Source organism: Manacus candei, unplaced genomic scaffold (genome assembly GCF_025592945.1).
Source record: "Manacus candei isolate 608988 ecotype Guabito, Panama unplaced genomic scaffold, ASM2559294v1 h1tg000047l, whole genome shotgun sequence".
NCBI classification, from domain to species: domain Eukaryota; kingdom Metazoa; phylum Chordata; class Aves; order Passeriformes; family Pipridae; genus Manacus; species Manacus candei.
The window spans coordinates 4,701,362-4,720,104 of NW_026138095.1; the positions used below are offsets into that span (position 1 = coordinate 4,701,362).

An 18,743-nucleotide genomic window follows, 5' to 3' on the forward strand; every position below is an offset into this window, starting at 1 on the left:
CAAGGCTAAAATTATTACATGTATTCAAGGCCTTTCAACATAATTGGTTATTATGACAGATTCCACTGAAACACTCACAGGATGCAGTTCTTACTCTGGAAATGAAGGTTTCCAGTGGAGAGTTGTTCCCATGTAAAATGTTCCTGTCTCACAGCAGGATTCCAGGATACATTTATAATTCAGATTCCAGATGAGAATAATACTTTATGGTCAAGTTCTCAACATACAGGGAATACTGAACTACAGAGAAAGATGACATTCTCTTTATATGTGCATATATATAATCTCAATTAATATGCTCACTGGCAGGTGCAGAGAATAATTAGTAGGATGCTTAAACACCAACTTTATTTATCTTACTGATCAGGATTCCTCCTAAGTCTGCAGTTATAAGCCAGAGTGGTAGGAAAAAAAATCAGCAAAACTAATCTTACTATAAAGATTTGTTATTTTTTATTGGTCCTCAAAAAGCAGTTATCTTCCTTACAGTCCATCTGGATCTATAGCAACTCTCCTCCTGCTGTAAGCCTTCCTTTCTATTTCTGTATGGAAGTTTTCAGTGTCTTTTAACTGAGATGAGTGAGAACAAAGTTTTCTGTGTGAAAGTCTAATAGTTTCCTCTGATCAGAGGACTACAGTGAGACAGTAAATTTGGTTATGAACTATCCTCCTATTTAGAGGAAGGCAAATCTATGCTCAGGAAGGAATTACTCTCAGCTAAGTGAAATTTAAGTATCATTAGATCCCTTTTGAAAATGTTCTTTATACACAGAAAACTAACATATTGGGAAACAAAAGTGTTGGTGGGAAGATACATCATCTACTACTATCCACTAATATCAGAAGTCCATGTTCCTGTCTTCCCACATTTTTTGTTCCATTAAATTATAAAACCAGCCAATGACCTGCTTGAGAAATGAAGCATCAACCAGATGTTTCCTGAGCAAAGAAGACTCGTGTTTCCCCTTACACACCATCTTCTGAGGGGCAGCACCAGTGACTGGGAACCTGACATCATTCACTCTGTTGACTTTGGGTTACTGAGAATCTTTCCTTTACTTACCTTCCAACTCAAATACATCAGTTTTACAGAGAGATCGTATGGAAAGAATGGGTTGGAATGACTAGAACACAACATGGAAGAATGTTTTATATTCACTTTGTTACAACATCATTCCCTATAGAAATAGGGGATGGGGGACCAAAAAAAGCACCACTTCTTTTTGAGAAGAACAACATGCAAAACCATGTTTCTGTACGGGCTGGTAATTTAAACCCAGAAGTTCTATATGAGAATATATCATTATGATTTAGGGAAACTCTGATATTGTACTTTGGAGCAGATGCCTGTTTATTGCCAGAAACTACAGCATTTTTCTAGTTCTTTTGGGCTACTGAGAAAACTTCACTAGTCCCCATTAGCCTGTAGTGTGATCCCTACCAATCTGTGAATTGGGGTAGGACATAGAAGATGAGAGGCTCAATCATCATCCAACAGAAATACCTCATTCTCTTTATTCAAACAACCCAACAACACTTTGTTTACAACAGATCCTTCTAAAAGGACAAACTTTGCACTCCATTTTTAGGCAAGTTGGTGGAAACAAAGCTGACTTCCAGGTGCTACATAACAAACAGCATGGGAAGGGGGTTTCATGTTTCTTAACCCTGTGCACCAGAACCTGAAATGCATGATGACTTTAAACTTTCACAGCAGGAAAATTCCAGTTCAAGCTATCCAGAAAGGTTCACATGATGCATGTATAATTTATATGAGATCAATATTTAATCAGTCATTAAAAAAGCTCTCAAATGCTTTAAGAATGTCTCTACATCCAAAGATTGTCACAATCTCCCATTTAGACAAGAAACCACATCACACAAAGCTGGAAGTTCCTGTTCTTCCCTAGTAATACAAGATAGGAGCAGTAATCCAGACTTAAACTGGTGTCACTGCATACCTTGCTCACAATGAAAGCCCACAGGTTTTGTACTGCTGTGGCACAGAGGTCAGTTTTGTTCAGAAAGAAGTGGAAATTAATTAGTTTGCATCATTGTTCCAGGAAGATTCATCCTCAGCTAGTCAGTACCCTTTTAAAATTTTATTGTGTCCTGTTGTGTGACACTGTAATGCTCAATACAGTAATGGTGTCCAAGCCAGACACTTGAAAAATGCCTAAACTGCTGGCAGAAAGGTCTTCAGAACACATCAAATCCTGCTTGGTTCTAATCCAACTTATTCTTTCAAAACCCTTCAAAAAAAAAGAAGCAGCCCATGATATCAGCCTGTCATTTGTGACCTGCCCAGCAAGGCCACTCTTAAACACGAGAGACAGAACAAGAACATGGATAAAATAACGATTTATTGGAAGCAAATATTCACACAAAGTAAAAAGGCAATCATTTCAATCATTTGTTTTTTAACAAGACAAAGCTACCCCATTACAAGATTTATTCAGAAACAGGATTAGATTTAGGAACAATGCAGAATATTTTAAATCCCTGAGATTGAGGTCCTCTCATCTTTTATGCACTCCCTGCCCCACCCCCCACAAAGGTGCTGGAAATTTGATTTTTTGCTCAGTTGAGCTTTTAGTGGATTACCATCCAAAATTACAGTTTCAGTCTTTAGATCAGCAGGAAATTTAAAAATGCAAGCAAGCCCAAGCTTCACATCAAATTCATTCACATTCAGTGGCAGGCATCCAGTTCAAAATTACTTCCAATTTCAAGCTGGTATCCAAGCTGCTTTACAGAAAAGGCTATTGACTCTGAAGATAAAACTTGTTCCCCTTAAATCAGACATGGAAGAAGCCAACTCCTTCTTTTTCTTCTTGGTGAGTTTTAGGTTTCATATAGAGGTACAGAACTGGGAATGCAAGGCTTTAGGCTCCAGTCCTTTTTACATCTGGACTTAAAACCATCACAAAGAAGCTTAGTGACACAGACTTCCAGTTCCTACTGCAGGCTTCTTGTGATTTACCTACATGCCCTCAGCATTTTTTAGGTTTACAGCAGGCAGGCAGTTTTAAGAATGACAAACTTGGGTAGCAAAAGTGTTTCTCCTATGCAATGCAAGTTCCATCACTGAGTTTCAGCAGGAAGCCACCCTGCAAGGCAACAAACATGCAATTTGCAGTCCAAGTTCAGACATTTTTTCTAGCTAAATCTTTGTCTCTTGTGCAAGGACATAACATATTCATCACAGAGCTCCAGGTGACAGGACAGTCAGGATAAGCAAAGCTTATCCTTGAGTACTTTCAAAAGCTGCAGCTGATGTTGGTGTTACCTTGACAGTGCCCAGCTCTTCAGTTGGAGATGGAAAAGGACTCTAATAAAGCTCAAGGCATAACTCAACTAAAATAAAATTCTTTCCAATATTAGAGGTAGATTTTATCCAGTGTAATATATAACAGCCATTCCTGTAAGTGCAGAGCTCTTGGAATTAAAGAATTAAGATCAATTTAGAGCTATGTTCTCTTAGAATAATTAAGGCAAGCTTTCTGTATATCCTTCAAGAAAGCAGGCACACCACTCTGTAAAGAGAAAAGTGGAAAAGTCATTCTTGCATAATGCACTCAATAACAACTATAAGCAAGATGAGAATTCCCATTGTATAGATCAAGGCCTCCAAACAGATACAGTTCTAAGATACAATTGTCTAAGATACAATTCTAAGATCTAGTACAAAGCAGCAAACCATTCCTTTAATACCTTGGGAACAGACTGCATTATTGAAGTTTGCTTGTCTTTAGGCTATTCATGTATGCTCTGGAACATGGATTTTTTGGGCTGGCTGCAGAAATTCACCTGCCAGGTTGATGAACCAGAGGAATTTGACAGGAATTAAAAAAATAATAAACTAGTACTACTGTCATGAGAGCAGACAACAGTGAGACTCCAAAACCAGGACTGTGCAAGAGCTAGAAAGGTGGATACATCCATTTCAGAAAAAATAACTCTACCCAGCATGCAGAGGATGGGTATGGATGCAGTGAACCCCTTGTTTTGAAATGGATTAGCAAATATCATTGTGTGTTAACTTGCCCTTACCTTGGCAGCCCAGTTGACCAGCCACGATGGAATCATGCCACCAGGATTATCAAAGTAGTACATATAGACTGGGGAGGAGAGAGGAGTTATCAGAAAGTTCTCTGAGTATCAGTTCTAACACCCCACAACAGAAGCTGTCAGTGTGCAGGACTGAGGCACCAAATACAACAGTTCTGCTCTTAATTCTTCACAAAAAAAGTCAACTTGTCCTGAAGAGGAATGTGAAGTAACTATAGGCATTGCCAGTGAAGCTGACAGAGCCATAACATTAATTTAGATTACTGCAAACCATTTTAGTCACCCTGTCTTATAAAATACCGTTGTCTTTAAAGGACTAATCTCAGACAGGAGACAAACTCTAGGCAAATCCTTTCATCTCTACATCTGTCAAACATGATACTCAAATCATTGCTGAGTTAAGCAGATTGCAGCAGACTTTCTCCTACTGAACTGGCTGGCAGGAGAAGTGCACGCTGAAGGTGGGGTGGGATGGGGGGCAGAATGGTCAGTAAACTATTCTTAACTACCCAGCCCAACTGTTAAATGAAAGATTCTTCACAGTAGCACACTGCACTGGACATTCTCAAGTTTCACTCATTTTAAAGTGGTCCCAAGGCTCAGTGCATTCACTTTATAGTCCCCCTCTTTATGCATTTTGCTAATCCACACATTCTCTGCCTGCATGACTTGTGACACATTTTCTTGGCCTCTTACCTTTAGATCCAGCCTTGCCATCACTTTCAATTGCCACACTTTGTTTATAGCTTTTAACTCTGATAACACCAGGCTTTTCAGGGCACTGAGAAACAGACACACTTTGAGCCAACACAACCCAGATCCTCCTCCCATCCACCTCCATCTCCCGACGTTCCCGAACATAGACATACTGTGCTCAGAGTTGAGGAGGAATGTCAGAACACTGCCAGTTTGATGGGTGAAAAATTGACAAGTGAATTCCCTTACAAACAGCAGCTCCCTCAAATTACTTCCCATGCTTCTACAGGATTCAATCCTGCAGAGTAATAACTCAGCTATGTGAGTTCCAGCTGTGTGTGGGAAGAGGCCCCCACGCTCTCCTTCATGCTGTACATATTCCTGTAACGTGAGGACTGCAGGATCTTAGATCAAGTGCAGCAGAGCAGTGGAGTCAGTTCATTGCTGGGATTCCTGGATGACCAGGAGACAAAAACTGCCAGAGGAACAAAAGCTTGAAAGGATACATCTCTGTTTGAGAGAGGGAAAGGGTACTTCACTTCCCAGTAGATTACTTTTTCACCATCGTATGTTTTCTCACACAGTTCTACAGTTGAAAGAGGAAGACTGTGAGATATTTTTAATTTCTACTGCAGGACTATAGATGACATCAAGAACTGCTCAGATTTCTGACATGAGCATATTTTACACACAACCCTGAAGTCAAAATTTATATGTATGTAAAGTAGCAGTATAAGACATTAAAAAGTTCTGTAGCAGGGTTGTTCAGGAACCAAATATGCATAAATAGGAGGTGTGTTTTCCTGTGGCTACTGGATTCCCTGGTGGAAAAAAAAACAAAACCAAAAGGACAAAAGTAGAACAACTCTGGAAGAGGCAGAGTGAAATTCCTTTGCAGACAGTTTGCTCATTCAAAGCTTTGCCATCTTAAAGCTTTTTCCTTGCATGTTCTGCACAATTCACATGTCATTATCCTTGTAAATTATTCTGAGTTAACATGGAACTAGGATCAGTGCAGCTTTCTAACATCTGAAGAGGTCTTACATGAGGGATTAATGAAGTTTCCAAAAGCTATCAGGAATCTCACAGCAGCATATACAGGCAACTGAGGGGCTCTATATCCTCCTGAGGGGCTCTATATCCTCCTGAGGGGCTCTATATCTTCCAGAGCTAAAACACCCACAGCCAGCCACATCCTTTCGGTGCTTTTGAAAACCAGGCCAGAACAGACTGATAGTCTCATTGCCAAGGCAAGAACAGTGCCACAGATGGGAGATTCTTTCCCTATGTAACATGTTCCAAACCAGGCTTCTGTTAGTATGTCCTGAAATCAGCTGTCACCCACGAAAACACCTTCTCCTCCAGGCTGGAGCAGTACTGGAAGCACTCGGTGTTGTCACAACCCACAGCATTATGCTTTCCACCAGAGGTCACTGGAGCATTGGATTATTCACTTTGCTTTCATTTCTAACCACAGAACTTTCCTTTTTCAAAGGCATTAAAACACTTTTAAAGACCCTGATACAACTATTATTACCTAACTCATCTACCTTTGTATCTTCACAATTACAGGAAAAGCATAGAGTAGGTAAGCCAAGTCCCACCTGCATTCACTTTAGTCTGTCAGTTCTAGTGCACAGCTTCTGATAAAAGCAGAATACAGAGCATTTTAATCAATAACCAGATTTGTAGCATTGCTACAAAAGATCACAAATCCATTCTATTCTAACAGGCACAGCAGCACTTGCTGTTATTACTGTTCAGTTATTGAGAAGTATGATCTCAGTCAGGACAGTGTTGCAATCAGGAGTAGCAAGTTTCAGTACTGCTCAGGCCCCCCCATTCTGTATCATGCCACAGAAGCATTTGGTTCCTCAATCACAACTCTGCAGCTCAGTCACGGCTTCCCTGCTGAATTGGCAGCTGCAGCACAAGCCAGACCTCAGGATGGCCACATCTTGGAGATATTCTGGACCATGTGGGAGCAGTTGCCTTTTCAGTAGAGAGGCAGCTTCTTCTACTCTGGTCAGGTTTTTATTTCAATGCCAGCCAGCAGTTCAGCAGAGAGCTCTCCTTTGGACTGCCACTGTTGCACAGCTGCAAGAGCACCAAGGAATACAAACAGTAACACAAAGAGCACGAAGGCTCTCAGTGGAAGTTTTCTGGGGTTTCTCCCTGAATATGAAAGGAGAAAAAACATGCTTAAATGGGCTACATTAAAAATGTTGGCTGGCACTATTTCATAATATGTACAGCTAAAGAATAGTTGGGCTTGAGGCAATTTTGAAGCTGGAAGGAAAGCTCTGCTGTTATGTTTATGCCCTTCACAGATGTTAAATCTTGAAATGCTGGACTTAAAGGCACCAGCACAAGTACAAATTCACAGATGAACAAACCATGGTCAGCAAGGATATAAATGTCAGCTCTGCAACATTATTTAGTTTTTAGTTTAAGGGTGTAGCTTCCCCCAACAGCTTCCTTTCTTATCTCTAAGAAGGCATTAAAAAAAAAAAAGTGTTTGGTTAAGAAAGATTCAGTTCTCCTAAATGCACTTAAGGACTACTAAAGTAACTCAACATAATATTTTACATCCAGTACAATAATGTTGAGTCCCAGTCTGGCTCTTTTTGCTTCAAAAGAGGTGTTTGCTACAAGAAAGCTACTGACCATTTTGACAAATAAGACTTACTGATGAAGAAACCACACTTTAAACTTGACCAAGTACTGGCACGAGTCAAACGTGGTTCTCTGTATCAATACAGCCAACAGGAATTACCAGTAAAGGTTCACCATGGAACTGTCCTAAACCTAACAAGCAAAACATTCAACAATCCTTTGGTTTTTAGCACGCTCTTTGTTCAGCAAAACACTGTGACCATGTTTTAGTTTTATTGGCTTGAAATGACTCCAAGCACAGGCTTAAAAAGGAAAGGCTCCCCATCTTTAAAATAAATGGATTACTGGGTGCTTGCATCAGCTGAATCCTTACCTTGTAACTGCTGACTTAAGATGTTTTAACATCATATGGATATCCAGGTTCAATGCCCTTTTTCAAAGACAACATTAAATAAACACAACTAAATTAGTTATTCCTTTCTCTGTGAAAGCCAAAGCCACCACCTATTCTCTCGATACACCCACTCCTGATGGTAAAAGGTGCCAAGAACAACCAGTGCTTTCAGGAAAGTCATTCCATCACACATCAAACTGCTGCAAACCAGAGGAAAATTTTTCACAGTGAGAACAATCAGCCATTGAAATAATCACCCCAGGGAAGTGGTGGGTTCCCCAAAACTGGACATTTTTAAGACTCAGCTGAGCAGGGTGCTGGGCCATCTTGTCTTTTGCCAAGGAAGGTCGGACCAGATGATCCCAGAGGTCCCTTCTCCACCCCCTGGTATTCCGTGCTAACTGCTCCGCTCCAATGCTCAAAAGGTACCATCTCCATTTCTCCCTGGAACACCTGCTAAAATTTAACCCAGGAATTGCAACAACTAGAGGCTACAAGGTGCTCCAGCATAACCAGTGATGCCAATTATATGCTTTAACCAACATGGAAAGAATTCATTCCAGAGGAAAGACATATGCTGTTGAGACATTAGCTGTTCCATATCAGTGTTTACTTGTATATTTGCAGAGGGCAACCTTATCCCAAAGAGATATTTAAGTCTGGCCCAAAGTCTTTGGATACAGCAACTTCAAAATACCCTTGAGGAAAGCTTTAGTGGGAAGAATCCATGTGGACTAAAGCTTGCTTTTACACTGCCTAGATGAGCTTACCTTTAACATACTGATCCCACTCTTTTCTGAAATCTAAGTCCATGTAGACATCTGCACACAGTTTTGGGGGACAATCAGCAAGACCACCGAAGATTTTGTACTCATAAAGTCCTGATTGCTGTGGAAACAGAATGGGGAGAGGAAAAGTCACGCAGGAAAGGGAAGTACTCTGCATCAGGGAGAACAGCTGAAGGAAGTTAGGTGGGGCACAAACTACAAATATGCTCAAGAGCTGTGAAAGCAAATCTTCAAAAAACAATGCAAGATTCAGTCTTTAACCTCTCGACTTTTTGATCTATACATGAAAGTTTAAACCCAGCCAGCCTGACCTGCCCTGCACAATGGCTGTTCCTTCCCTTACACTAGTACCCTTTTACTTCATCAGTACTTCCAAAGGGAGCATGTTTCTATACACATACATCCCTTTTCAAAAAGCAACTAAAAAAAAGGCAAAAAAAAAAAAAAAGACAGACACCTCTAAATGTTTCTTAGCTTCAAACAGTCTTTTTAGCTCAAGTCTTTCTACACAAAAGCACAAGAAGAAGCCTGAGCTACTTTCCATCTTGCCAGCTGCCATTTACACAACAGCAGCAAAGCCACTGCAGAAACACAAGGTACCCCAGCACAAGCCTGGTCCCTTTTGTGTGGCTAAATGCAGCCTCCAGCTTCCCAAAGTTACTTTGCCTTCATCCACCACAAGATGCATTTACAGCTCCGTGATGAGCTCCAGTCCTAAAGCCTCTGCTTCACCCACTCCAGAAGCAACACTCCCAGCACCCTGAATTCCATCAGCACATTTAATTCCTGTATGGATACCTGGCAGGCACCCCAGCCTTGCCTGTGCTGTGTGCACTCATTGATAAGCTTGTCTTGCTACTGCCAGTTACCACATCCACACTGTAAACAGGGACTATTTATCACCAAAAAAATTCCAAGGTCTATGATGTGTTTTTAAAGAGCCTTTCTCTGCCCCGTTTTGCCTTTTGCACAGACCTGCATGTTTGCTGTTTTTGCTACACATGACCATGTCTGAAATGATTTTTCAGAATACAAATACAAAGTTGTCACGCAAAGAACAGCATGAAATCCAGGTTTGTAAGGAGCTGAGAGGAAACTATCATCACTGAGCTAAAGAAATAAGGTATTTATATATGGATTTAAAAAATATATATATATATAAATATATATTCTAGAAATATAATCTGTATTGTATAAATATAATATTATATATAATATATAAATATAATATATATTATATATTATATACTTATATATTATATATTATAATATAGAAATATAATATATAATAATACATACAATATATAATATATATTGTAATATATATGTTATTATAAATTTATTTAATCCATTTATATATGGATTTTAAAGTCATTGATAAATCATAAATCTGCATCAGAATACAAACATTCACTGTCAACCACTTACAAGCCAGTCCCAGAAGCCTAATCTATTGAACTTCTTTAAAGAAGTTAGTCCCCCCAAAAGGGGTGGAATTTAATTTCAACCCTTTCTGAACTACTTCCCGATTTTAGAGGGAGCATGGTGGGAAATCAGTGTGAAGGGAATTTTGGAGAGAGGCAGGAAGGGAGGCGGAAGCCTGGAGACCAGGAGGATGCTCTGGCACGGGAGATGCTCGGAGCAGGCACAGAGCTCCCCTCACCGCACACCCCCCTCCGAGAGGGCTCGGCAGAGCACAGCAAACCCCCCGACAGGCCCACGGCTGCTCCCACCGCCCAGAGCACCTTCCCCCGGGAATTCCTCCAGCCACCGGCTGTTCACACCCCTGCAAAGCCTCGGGTTCCCCGGCAGCCTGCGCGGGCGGAGGGGTCACCGCGGCCGAGCAGCTTTCCCCATCAGCAGTTAATGGCATTACCCATAAAGCTGCTTTCTGGGAGCCCGGCGTAAAGCGAGCCCGGGCCGGCAGCGCCAGCCTGGCCTGTGCGGGGAAACGGGGACGCGCCGGGGCCCCCATCGCGGGCATCCCCCGCCCCGGCCGGGAGCCCGCCCGCGCACCTCGTGGTACAGGCGGTAGATCCTCACGCCCATGGTCTCCACCAGGAGCTGCCACGGCCCCTCCGCGCCCGGCGCCGGCTGGTCCAGCTCCCGGCAGGCGGCACGGAACTGCTCCTCCGAGAAGGGCCGCGGCCCCTCCGCCTCCATCCCCGGCGGCCCCTCCATCCCCGGCGGGCGGGCACAGCCCACGGCCGGAGCGCCCCGCCCCGCGCCCGCCCCGGAGAGCCCGCGGGATGCGGGTTTGCAGCATCGCTGCCCCTCAGGGGTGCTCCGTGCGCTCCCGGTCCTTGTGGGGTCTCAGTCGCTCGGTGGTGGCTTTAAACGTGCGTCTCATCAGCCTGGTGAGGGAACGGGAACAGGTTCCGTGAGGGTGATGGTCAGGGCCTTTCCTTTCGGGTGTTCCCTAAGGATAGAGATTGAACACTGTGGGCACGTGTATTTTTGTGTATTTTTTGTATTTTTGTAATTTTTTTTTTTTATTTTTTGTACGTTTTCACTATCTAAAAAGCAGTTCTCCTTATGGAGTGTAGGAATGAGAACATATAAAGAACCCATAAATGCTGTACAGCTGGTTGGTAGGGGTGACCCTGGCACACTCCAAGGAGGCCCAGTCACCCTGGCAAAGAGGAGGGGGCAGCAGGCTCTGCCCTGTGGCAGTCTGGGATGCACTGGGTGGACAGGATGGAAGGGGACAGAAAACTCCCACTGGGCTGAGCTCCCTGGCAGGAGGAATCCACTGACAGGGACACACTTCACATCTTGCTTGGGCTCCTGCTGTATGACACCACCTATAACAGTGTGAGGCTGCCACACACAAAGCATCAGGCCCTCAAGATGTAACTGGCTAAAGCCAGTTTTCTCCTGGGAGCTGTAAATCTGTTTTCATTACAGCTTTATTCTTCTAATTCCCGTGAGATTTTCCTGTTGAACACTGTGTCTTTGGAATAAAACAGAAGGCAGCTCTGAGGCGTGGGACGTCATCAAACCTACTGACTGGCAGCACTAGCCCAGTGTACTTGGTGGTAACCTCTGGGCAAGGCTGGAATAATGTAGTGTTTTCTAGCTTCCCTGCCAAGGGGCCGAGCTCTGACAAAGGGTTCACTTATGTCAGCTGTCCTTTCCAGTTCCAGTCAATTGGTTTGCAAGCAGTGCATGGGGATTTCTGGCTGACTGCTTTGGACATACAGCCTGACCATCATCCCTGCACAGTCCAAAAAACTTTTGGAGAGTTTTGGCAGAAGGCAAGATGGTATCTATCAAACTTCCCCCCAGAATGTAAATTTGATGCCAGAACTTGACCTGTAGCACCTTTATAAATTAATATCACTAATGGTGATAAATATCTGCTCATATCTCATCTGCTCTCAGCTCCCCAGTGAAACTGCGAGGCAAACATTTCAGTTCTTTTATGTTTTGTAGTATGCTTACATGTGTTATGACCTTTTATTACTAATATTTATATAATACATATAAATATTTTGGCTTATTTGTGCTCTTTGTAAATTACAGTTGCTCTCAGTCAGCCCAGCTGGTCCTCCAAATGTCATGGCAATACATTTCTTATGGTTGAAGCCTTATGAGTAAATTCTTCAGGGGAGCTGTGCTGCCCACCCAGCTGAGAAGCTGGTCCTCAAAATGCAGTATGAGACACTGGCCTGTAGGTGAGACTGGTTTAGTTTATCTTGCAGAAATATTTCTAGATTTTTGCAAAGATTTTGTCAGATTGCTGTCTCACTTTTAAATCCCGTTCCTGCTCTGCAATAGGACTCAGTGAAACTGGAAGAGCTTGGGGCTCTTGTTTGCTCAGAGGTGACTTTGACCCGGTGTGAAACAGGAGGAGTTGTGAGTCGAGCTGATATTTAACATGCAGCAAGGAAACGTGCCTGTGAGATTGCAGGATCCCTTAAGGAGCCTTGTTTGTGCAAAAGGACTGAAGTGATCACAGCTCAACATTGCCGACTGTTTAGGGTCAATGTTTTGCATTATATGGTTGTCAACATGGCATCAGTCAGCTGGCACAGCTGCCTGGCCACTCCCTCCTCCCCCAGCACTTTCATGGAAAAAAAGATTTATCTCACAAGGCTACTCCAGGGACCAAAGCTTTCAAAAAAAAGCATTACTCTGTGACCTTTTTTCTTGGTAAATAAGGAGTGGTGATTACTAAGAAAGCACAAACAGTTCTGAAAAGAGAGTTTCTTTTCTATTTTCATGTACCTTTATGTAAGTGTTGTTATTTATCACTTGTATGTCCATGTGTTGCCCTTAGCTTAGGGACAGAAGCTAAAGTTTGAACCCAAGACCTTTGGTATCTGCATTACTGGGTAGTGTGGCTTGTAGGCTGGAGTGAGCTCAGAGACTGACTTCCTAGAGCTCTGCCCCAACACAATGTGATAGGAACTCTTTTGGGGCAGCTGGGTCTGGGAACACAAACCCAAGCTCCAGCACAGCTACCAAAGGCAGCCTAAGATACAGCACAACCCAGTCCCACACGTGGATCAGGGACTTAAATACTAACTGACTGAAAACAGAGGGTTACTATTCTGGGGACAGAAGTGGGAGTTTCAAAAGTTCCCACAATTTGACCCCCATATTTAGTATTTCTCAGGCTTTAGGATAGTCTCCCATATGGTTTAGGAGTTCAGATACCTGGTTTTCATCCAGGTGGTCCAGGTTGAACTCCTGGTATGGGAAGCTTTTGATTTTATTCCTGGAAGTGTTCAAAGCCAGGTTGGATGGGGCTCTGAGCAACCTGGTCTAGTAGAAAGTGTCCCTGCCCATGTCAGGGCATTAGAATGAGATAAGTTTTAAGGTCCCTTCTAGCTCAAACCATTCTGTGATTTTATGAGTCTCTTTAGCTGCTGCTGCTCTCAATGGGAAATGATACCTCAAGGAAACTTGCTGATCTGGCCTATCAATGGGATTATTGCACCTAAATCACCCACCTGTTTTTTAGAATGGAAACAATCTGTATTAATTCTACCCTAACACCTAACCTTCCTGCTACTGAAATCAATGCTGAGTAATCCATTGAATTCTATGGTGGGGAAGCAAACCAGCAAACTGGACAACTCCCCCATCAGCAAATCCTACATGGCCAGATGTGAAAACAGCAATGAACACTCCACTGATGTTTCAGGCCCCAGATGATTTTCAGTGTGTGCTTTGGCTAGGGGTTTGGTATATGGAACAGTGCTATATTGTGTTTTCCTGCATCTGTCTCTGTGTGGCACTGGTGCACTTTGAGAAATTCTTGAAGATGAACTGAAGATGTGGGATTTTGATGGATTCAGCTGCTGTGCAGACATTTATATATTGTTGTCATTCTATTTTACTCAGTGCCTTCCAAAAACTTTGCAAAAGTGCTGAACAGTCCTGACACACCATTTATACAGTGTGCACGTTCATATTTCTACTATACACACAACTGCTACTGTTGTTTTATCAACTGCATTATGTAAAAGCCTTTCTTACAAATTGTTTCATGACTTTTTCAAGAAGAAAGTTCTAAATCCAGAAAGCTGAGAAATAACAACAGCATCTCCCATCACAGCCATGCATGTGGAAGCCAGTCTATATTCTCCTCTCTTCTATGAGTCAAAGGGAAATCTGTTTTTTCAACATTTTTGGAATGTGCAGAAAACCCAGCCTGTTTGCCACACCAAAATTCTTTATATATTTTATATATATTTTTATTCCTAAGTATTTAGGCAGGAAGGGGCATCCAGAGTGACAATCACCTCTTTTGCAAAGAATTGTGCACTGCTTGAGCTTGTCAAAAGGTGTCTTAAGTGGCCATTAAACACTGGTTTATAATGGTCTTCTTCACAGAGTTGAATTGAACCCCAAACTACAACTGTATCTGTATTGAGTATCTCATTTCAACAGAATTCCACCCAAATAGGATTCAGAAAATAACTGGAGTTCTGCTGGTTTTCTGCCTGTCGATACTAAATATTTTTTATCTTTGGTAGATAGTTTATCATCTGGACTCCTCGTGTCAGGACCCCTCTCTTCCATTTTGATTTAGACCTTTTAGCCACAGTTTTTCTGGAAAGTAATGCACTCCCAGTGCAAATAAACTGGAAGTGGTGAGGTGTAACCTATTTACCTGGCCTTGAGGAAAGAGGGGTAGTTTTAAAACTTTGCTGTAGGAAAGGTGGGATTTCACCATTACCTGCATGACCTAAAATGACTCATTCAAAAGATAAGCAAGGCTATTTAAATCTTGACTTGATTTGGAAAATGGTTGTCACCACCACCACACCCTCTACTTTCCTAACTTGTTTACATGGATGTAGAAATACTTCTAAACATTTCCTTTAGCATGTGATGCTAAAGCAGATGATATATAGGAATAGCTCTCTTTTGTGAGAACTGTGAGAACTGGTCTTACTGCAATAATTCTTTTTTTTTGTTGTTCTTTCTTAACTACCCTTTAGGTCAGACACTTGGCTTACTGATAATTTCCCAGAAGTCATCTACTATGCAGGAGGAAATCTGTGTATTTTACCTATATGCAGTATTTTAGATAGATCTTGTGCATAAATTGTACAAGACAGAGAAAGACTCATCAGTCAGGCAGTAATTCAGCCAATGGCCTGTAGGTTAGCTTAAAGCTCATAATTTTCTTTCTACTGCTGGAGAGTCCATAACAAGTGGCTGAAATGCTCCATGTTCATTAGACTGACCATGTTCAGAGGGAACAGTGTGTGCTCTCTGTGCCCTACCTACTGGCAGAGCAGGGAAGCAAAATACAAAATGTCTCTGGACACCATCCTCTAGCTTGGACAAGTCACTTTTTCAGCTCTTTGTCTGCATTTCCTTTCATGTCTTTGTGGTAAGTTCCCTTCATGCCTTGTAAGTTCTTTGGGGTACTCAGTGCAGGTGGCAAAACAAGAAAAGCCCTCTCTGTAGAGCTGGGGGAGGAGATCATTCCCACTCTGACTTAAATCTCAGCTGAATCTGCTGGATCCTACTGCAGTAGCCTCAAACACAAATCCTGGTTGTGGTGAAATTACAGGGCCTGGAGTTTGCTCCCAGGCTTCCCCCTGGCTTGGCCAAAAAAAGCTGCCACGGTGGCTAAAGATTCAGAGGTTCTGTAACCAACTTCTGCAAGATTGAGGATTTGGCTTCTGGTGGTGTGGTGTATCCCTCTGCTAATTAAAAGCACATTGTCCACATAAGGAATGCAGCTCTTCAAATGGGAACGTCATGTAATTATGAAAGCAGTAGGAGATAAGAATAATTGTTTTCAGTTCCAGATGTCCTGTCTTCATCAGCACCGCGGGGAGATTCAGTGAAAGTCGAGCAGGGCAATAACAAAGTTCACATGCACGGCAGGATAACTGATGTTGACCAAAGTACTGGTAGGATCTAATGGAGTTCAAAGAAAATTCCTTCCATATTCTTGGTCACCAGAAAGGTTTCTCACAGTCGTTGTAAGCACATCCATTTCATGAGCCTGATTACCCCCGGAGTGGGTGGTTTGCATAGCCATCAACCAACCAGGCTGAACTCCCTTGTGCTGTTGAACTGTGTTAATGAGAGGGGAGCTACAGCCTTTCATGTGGAATGATCTGGTTCTCTGGTTTAACTGGCTTTGGGCTCCTTTTGGACTCCATTCCTCGTCACAAAACACATACACTGCATGACATGGTAAGGATAATTTACAACATATTAAACATGTTGAAAGAGTGCTTTCTGAAAGTTTCAGTAAATGCAGTAAACTGGCATGTTGTGTCCGTGTGTGGGCTTAGGAATGAAATAAAGGAAAATTCAGTGGAGGGTTAGGGAAAAGGCAAGAAAAACTAATTATTCAGGGAGCCCACAATGGTTGTACTTTGCCAGATTAATGAGTCACTGTTTGCTGTGCTGTCAAGGCCCAGGAGACTGTTAGAAACTCAAAGGAAGCCATGAAGTATTGCAAGTGTGTTTGAGTCGGTAGAGCAACAGCATTGCTCAATTTAGGAGCAGAACTCTGCTCTCTCAGTGGGCTGTGTGGGTTCCAGAATCACACAGGCTTCTTGCTTATCATCCCAGCTTTGGGGCTGCACCTCCCTCTAAGCAGCTGTGCTAAGGCCCCAGGGAGGAGATTCTGTCATTTAGGGCAGGTCCTAAAGGGGAACTATGTATCATGGAAGCAGGGCGGTCCAAAACTGTGAACCTGTAACCCCTCACTGCAGCTGTTGCTCAGCCCTGAAGTTTCCTCAGCTGTTTGCACTGAATTTCTACAGGTGCCAAACGTGCTGCTTGGGGTATGTCTGGTCCTTCTTCCCTTACATCCTTGGAGAGCTCTGCTCAGAACACAGCAGGACCTTAAAAGGCAGAGGAAGTCACTCATCCCTTTCAAAAAAGGCCAGAGTGGTGGTGCCCAAGTTGTGTGTGACCCTTCAGTGCCTGAGTGCTACAAACCCACCCCTCTAGGGGAGAGCCTGCTGATCTCCCAGCACTGAGGAGGCCTCATTCCCATCACTTTTCATGGCAGCTTTTATGCTGCACAATAAGGAGTTACAATAGCATGGGGTCTAGGACAGAGTCTGACTTTCTAGCCTATTGTTAGGACATCTATTTGTGCAGAAACGTGAATTCTAAGCCCAGCTTAGCATTCAATGCTTGTTTATGTGTACTTCAGATTAGTTCCTCAAAAAAATCAGTATTGGGAGTTATTTTATGTAATACTTTCAGTGTTTTATGTAATACTGTCAGTAATAAAGTTGGCATAGAAAAGTGAGAATGTACTAGTGGAACTGTGGATGGTGTAAGCACGGGAGAACCAAACACTGCACTGGAAGGACTAGAGAGGAATTGATGTAATAGGAATGAGGTGAAATTTAGGTCATGCACACATGTGCTAACAGCAAGAATTTCTGATATAAAGTGAAAAATGAAACTGATACTGGAGAAAAATCCAGACATCCTGAACAATCAGAGGAAAATTATGAAATGTTAGTTTTTCTGGCAGGACAGGAAAATACTTGCACTTCCATGCAGAATATTGGTAAGGCCACATCTGAAAAAATTATTGAAAATAAGCCTGAGATAGTCTCATTTATCCCTCTTAGGACAGTAGAGACTTAATTGCCAAAAGAAAGAACATCTACTTCAGCCAAAGGCTTACTTGTCCATGTATAATTGTCTATGAATCCATGCAGCTAGAAACAAGACAGAGGTTCCTAGATACCAACAGAATAAGTCTCATAGCATTCTAACAGGAGGAGCAGGAAACCCAGTTGGTTTGAGGTGGAACTCAGCAAGTTTAATAAAGCTATTACTGACACTGCTGCCTGCATTAGGAAGGACTGCACTTAATGGCCTAATGAAGTTCCCCTCAGATCCAGTTTGTCATTTTTGCTCAAATGCTGATGTATTTGAAAGGAGCACCAGCAAATGGGGAAAAAAATGCCAGTTTCTCGTATAAAGCTGTGGAGCTTTTCCAGAACCTCCTGGTTGATTTGTCTGGAGCAGATGAACCCTTGGCAGGATCTCCATCACTGGGCAGTTCTTAACAACACACAGGGTGAAATCCTGGCCCACGTGAAGTTGGTGGAAGTTTCACTATTAATTTCTGTGAGGCCAGGATTTCACCCTGGAAAGGGAGTCAAAAGTACATGCATGCTTTCAGAGACAGAGTGGCTGATTAAATACATCTGCTGCACTGCTCTTTTATCAATCATTGATAAAATAGTGCCTTTTAAATATAAACTTCGGGTAAGCTTAACCGCAAAATTCAAACACGTCCTTTACAAGACTTAAAAGCATAATTTGTCTGCTTTTTATCTGAAATAACAGGAATCACGGTAAAAAAAAATAACACCCACCCACATCCATCCACTCCAAACCCCTGCAGTATTTGATGTGCCACAGAAACGAGCGATTAAAGCTTAGAAAAGCCAGTTAAAATATTTCTAAATGATACACAAAACTTTATCCCTTAAGAATGTAACCCAAAACTATGCTCCTCCTCGTGTAATTCCTGAGCAGTCGAACTGGGAGTTCATCTGGAATTCGCTATGGCCTGTGCTTTCGAGTGACCCTCACCCGCCCCGCTCCAGCGGGGATGTGGCCGCACACCCCGCGTGGTGGTGGGTGTGCGGGAGGGCAGGGAGGGCAGGGGAAGGCCGGGGAGCTCTGGGGAACGCTGTCCCACGCCCCCCGTGTGTGAC

The 18,743-nt window shown here is 42.7% G+C and overlaps 1 protein-coding gene across 2 annotated transcripts; it reads right to left on the minus strand.

Annotated features, from left to right (window-relative positions):
- Window positions 1-2,317: 2,317 nt before the first annotated feature.
- On the minus strand, window positions 2,318-10,757 carry PCTP (phosphatidylcholine transfer protein). Of its 2 annotated transcripts, none has more exons than XM_051797950.1 (6): window positions 10,582-10,757; window positions 8,548-8,665; window positions 5,274-5,353; window positions 4,768-4,939; window positions 4,054-4,121; window positions 2,318-3,536 (listed from the first exon to the last, which is right to left on the minus strand). In XM_051797950.1, the coding sequence occupies exons 1-6, from the start codon at window positions 10,744-10,746 to the stop codon at window positions 3,471-3,473; spliced, it is 669 nt and encodes a 222-aa protein (XP_051653910.1). In that variant the 5' UTR covers window positions 10,747-10,757; the 3' UTR covers window positions 2,318-3,470. The 2 variants fall into 2 exon arrangements, with proteins under 2 accessions (XP_051653910.1, XP_051653911.1); XM_051797951.1 differs by lacking the exon at window positions 10,582-10,757 and adding an exon at window positions 10,442-10,536 and having other exon boundaries at window positions 2,319-3,536.
- Window positions 10,758-18,743: the final 7,986 nt, after the last annotated feature.

Bases quoted from the DNA above. Each gene is read 5' to 3' on its own strand.
- PCTP (XM_051797950.1), bottom strand. From the start codon at position 10,746: ATGGAGGGGCCGCCGGGGATGGAGGCGGAGGGGCCGCGGCCCTTCTCG. The intron at 4,122-4,767 runs GTAAGAGGCCAA...TCTCCTCCCCAG, and splicing joins TGGCAAGGCTGGATCTAAAG to TCTATATGTACTACTTTGAT. The intron at 3,537-4,053 runs GTAAGGGCAAGT...TTCTCTTTACAG, and splicing joins TGGTCAACTGGGCTGCCAAG to AGTGGTGTGCCTGCTTTCTT.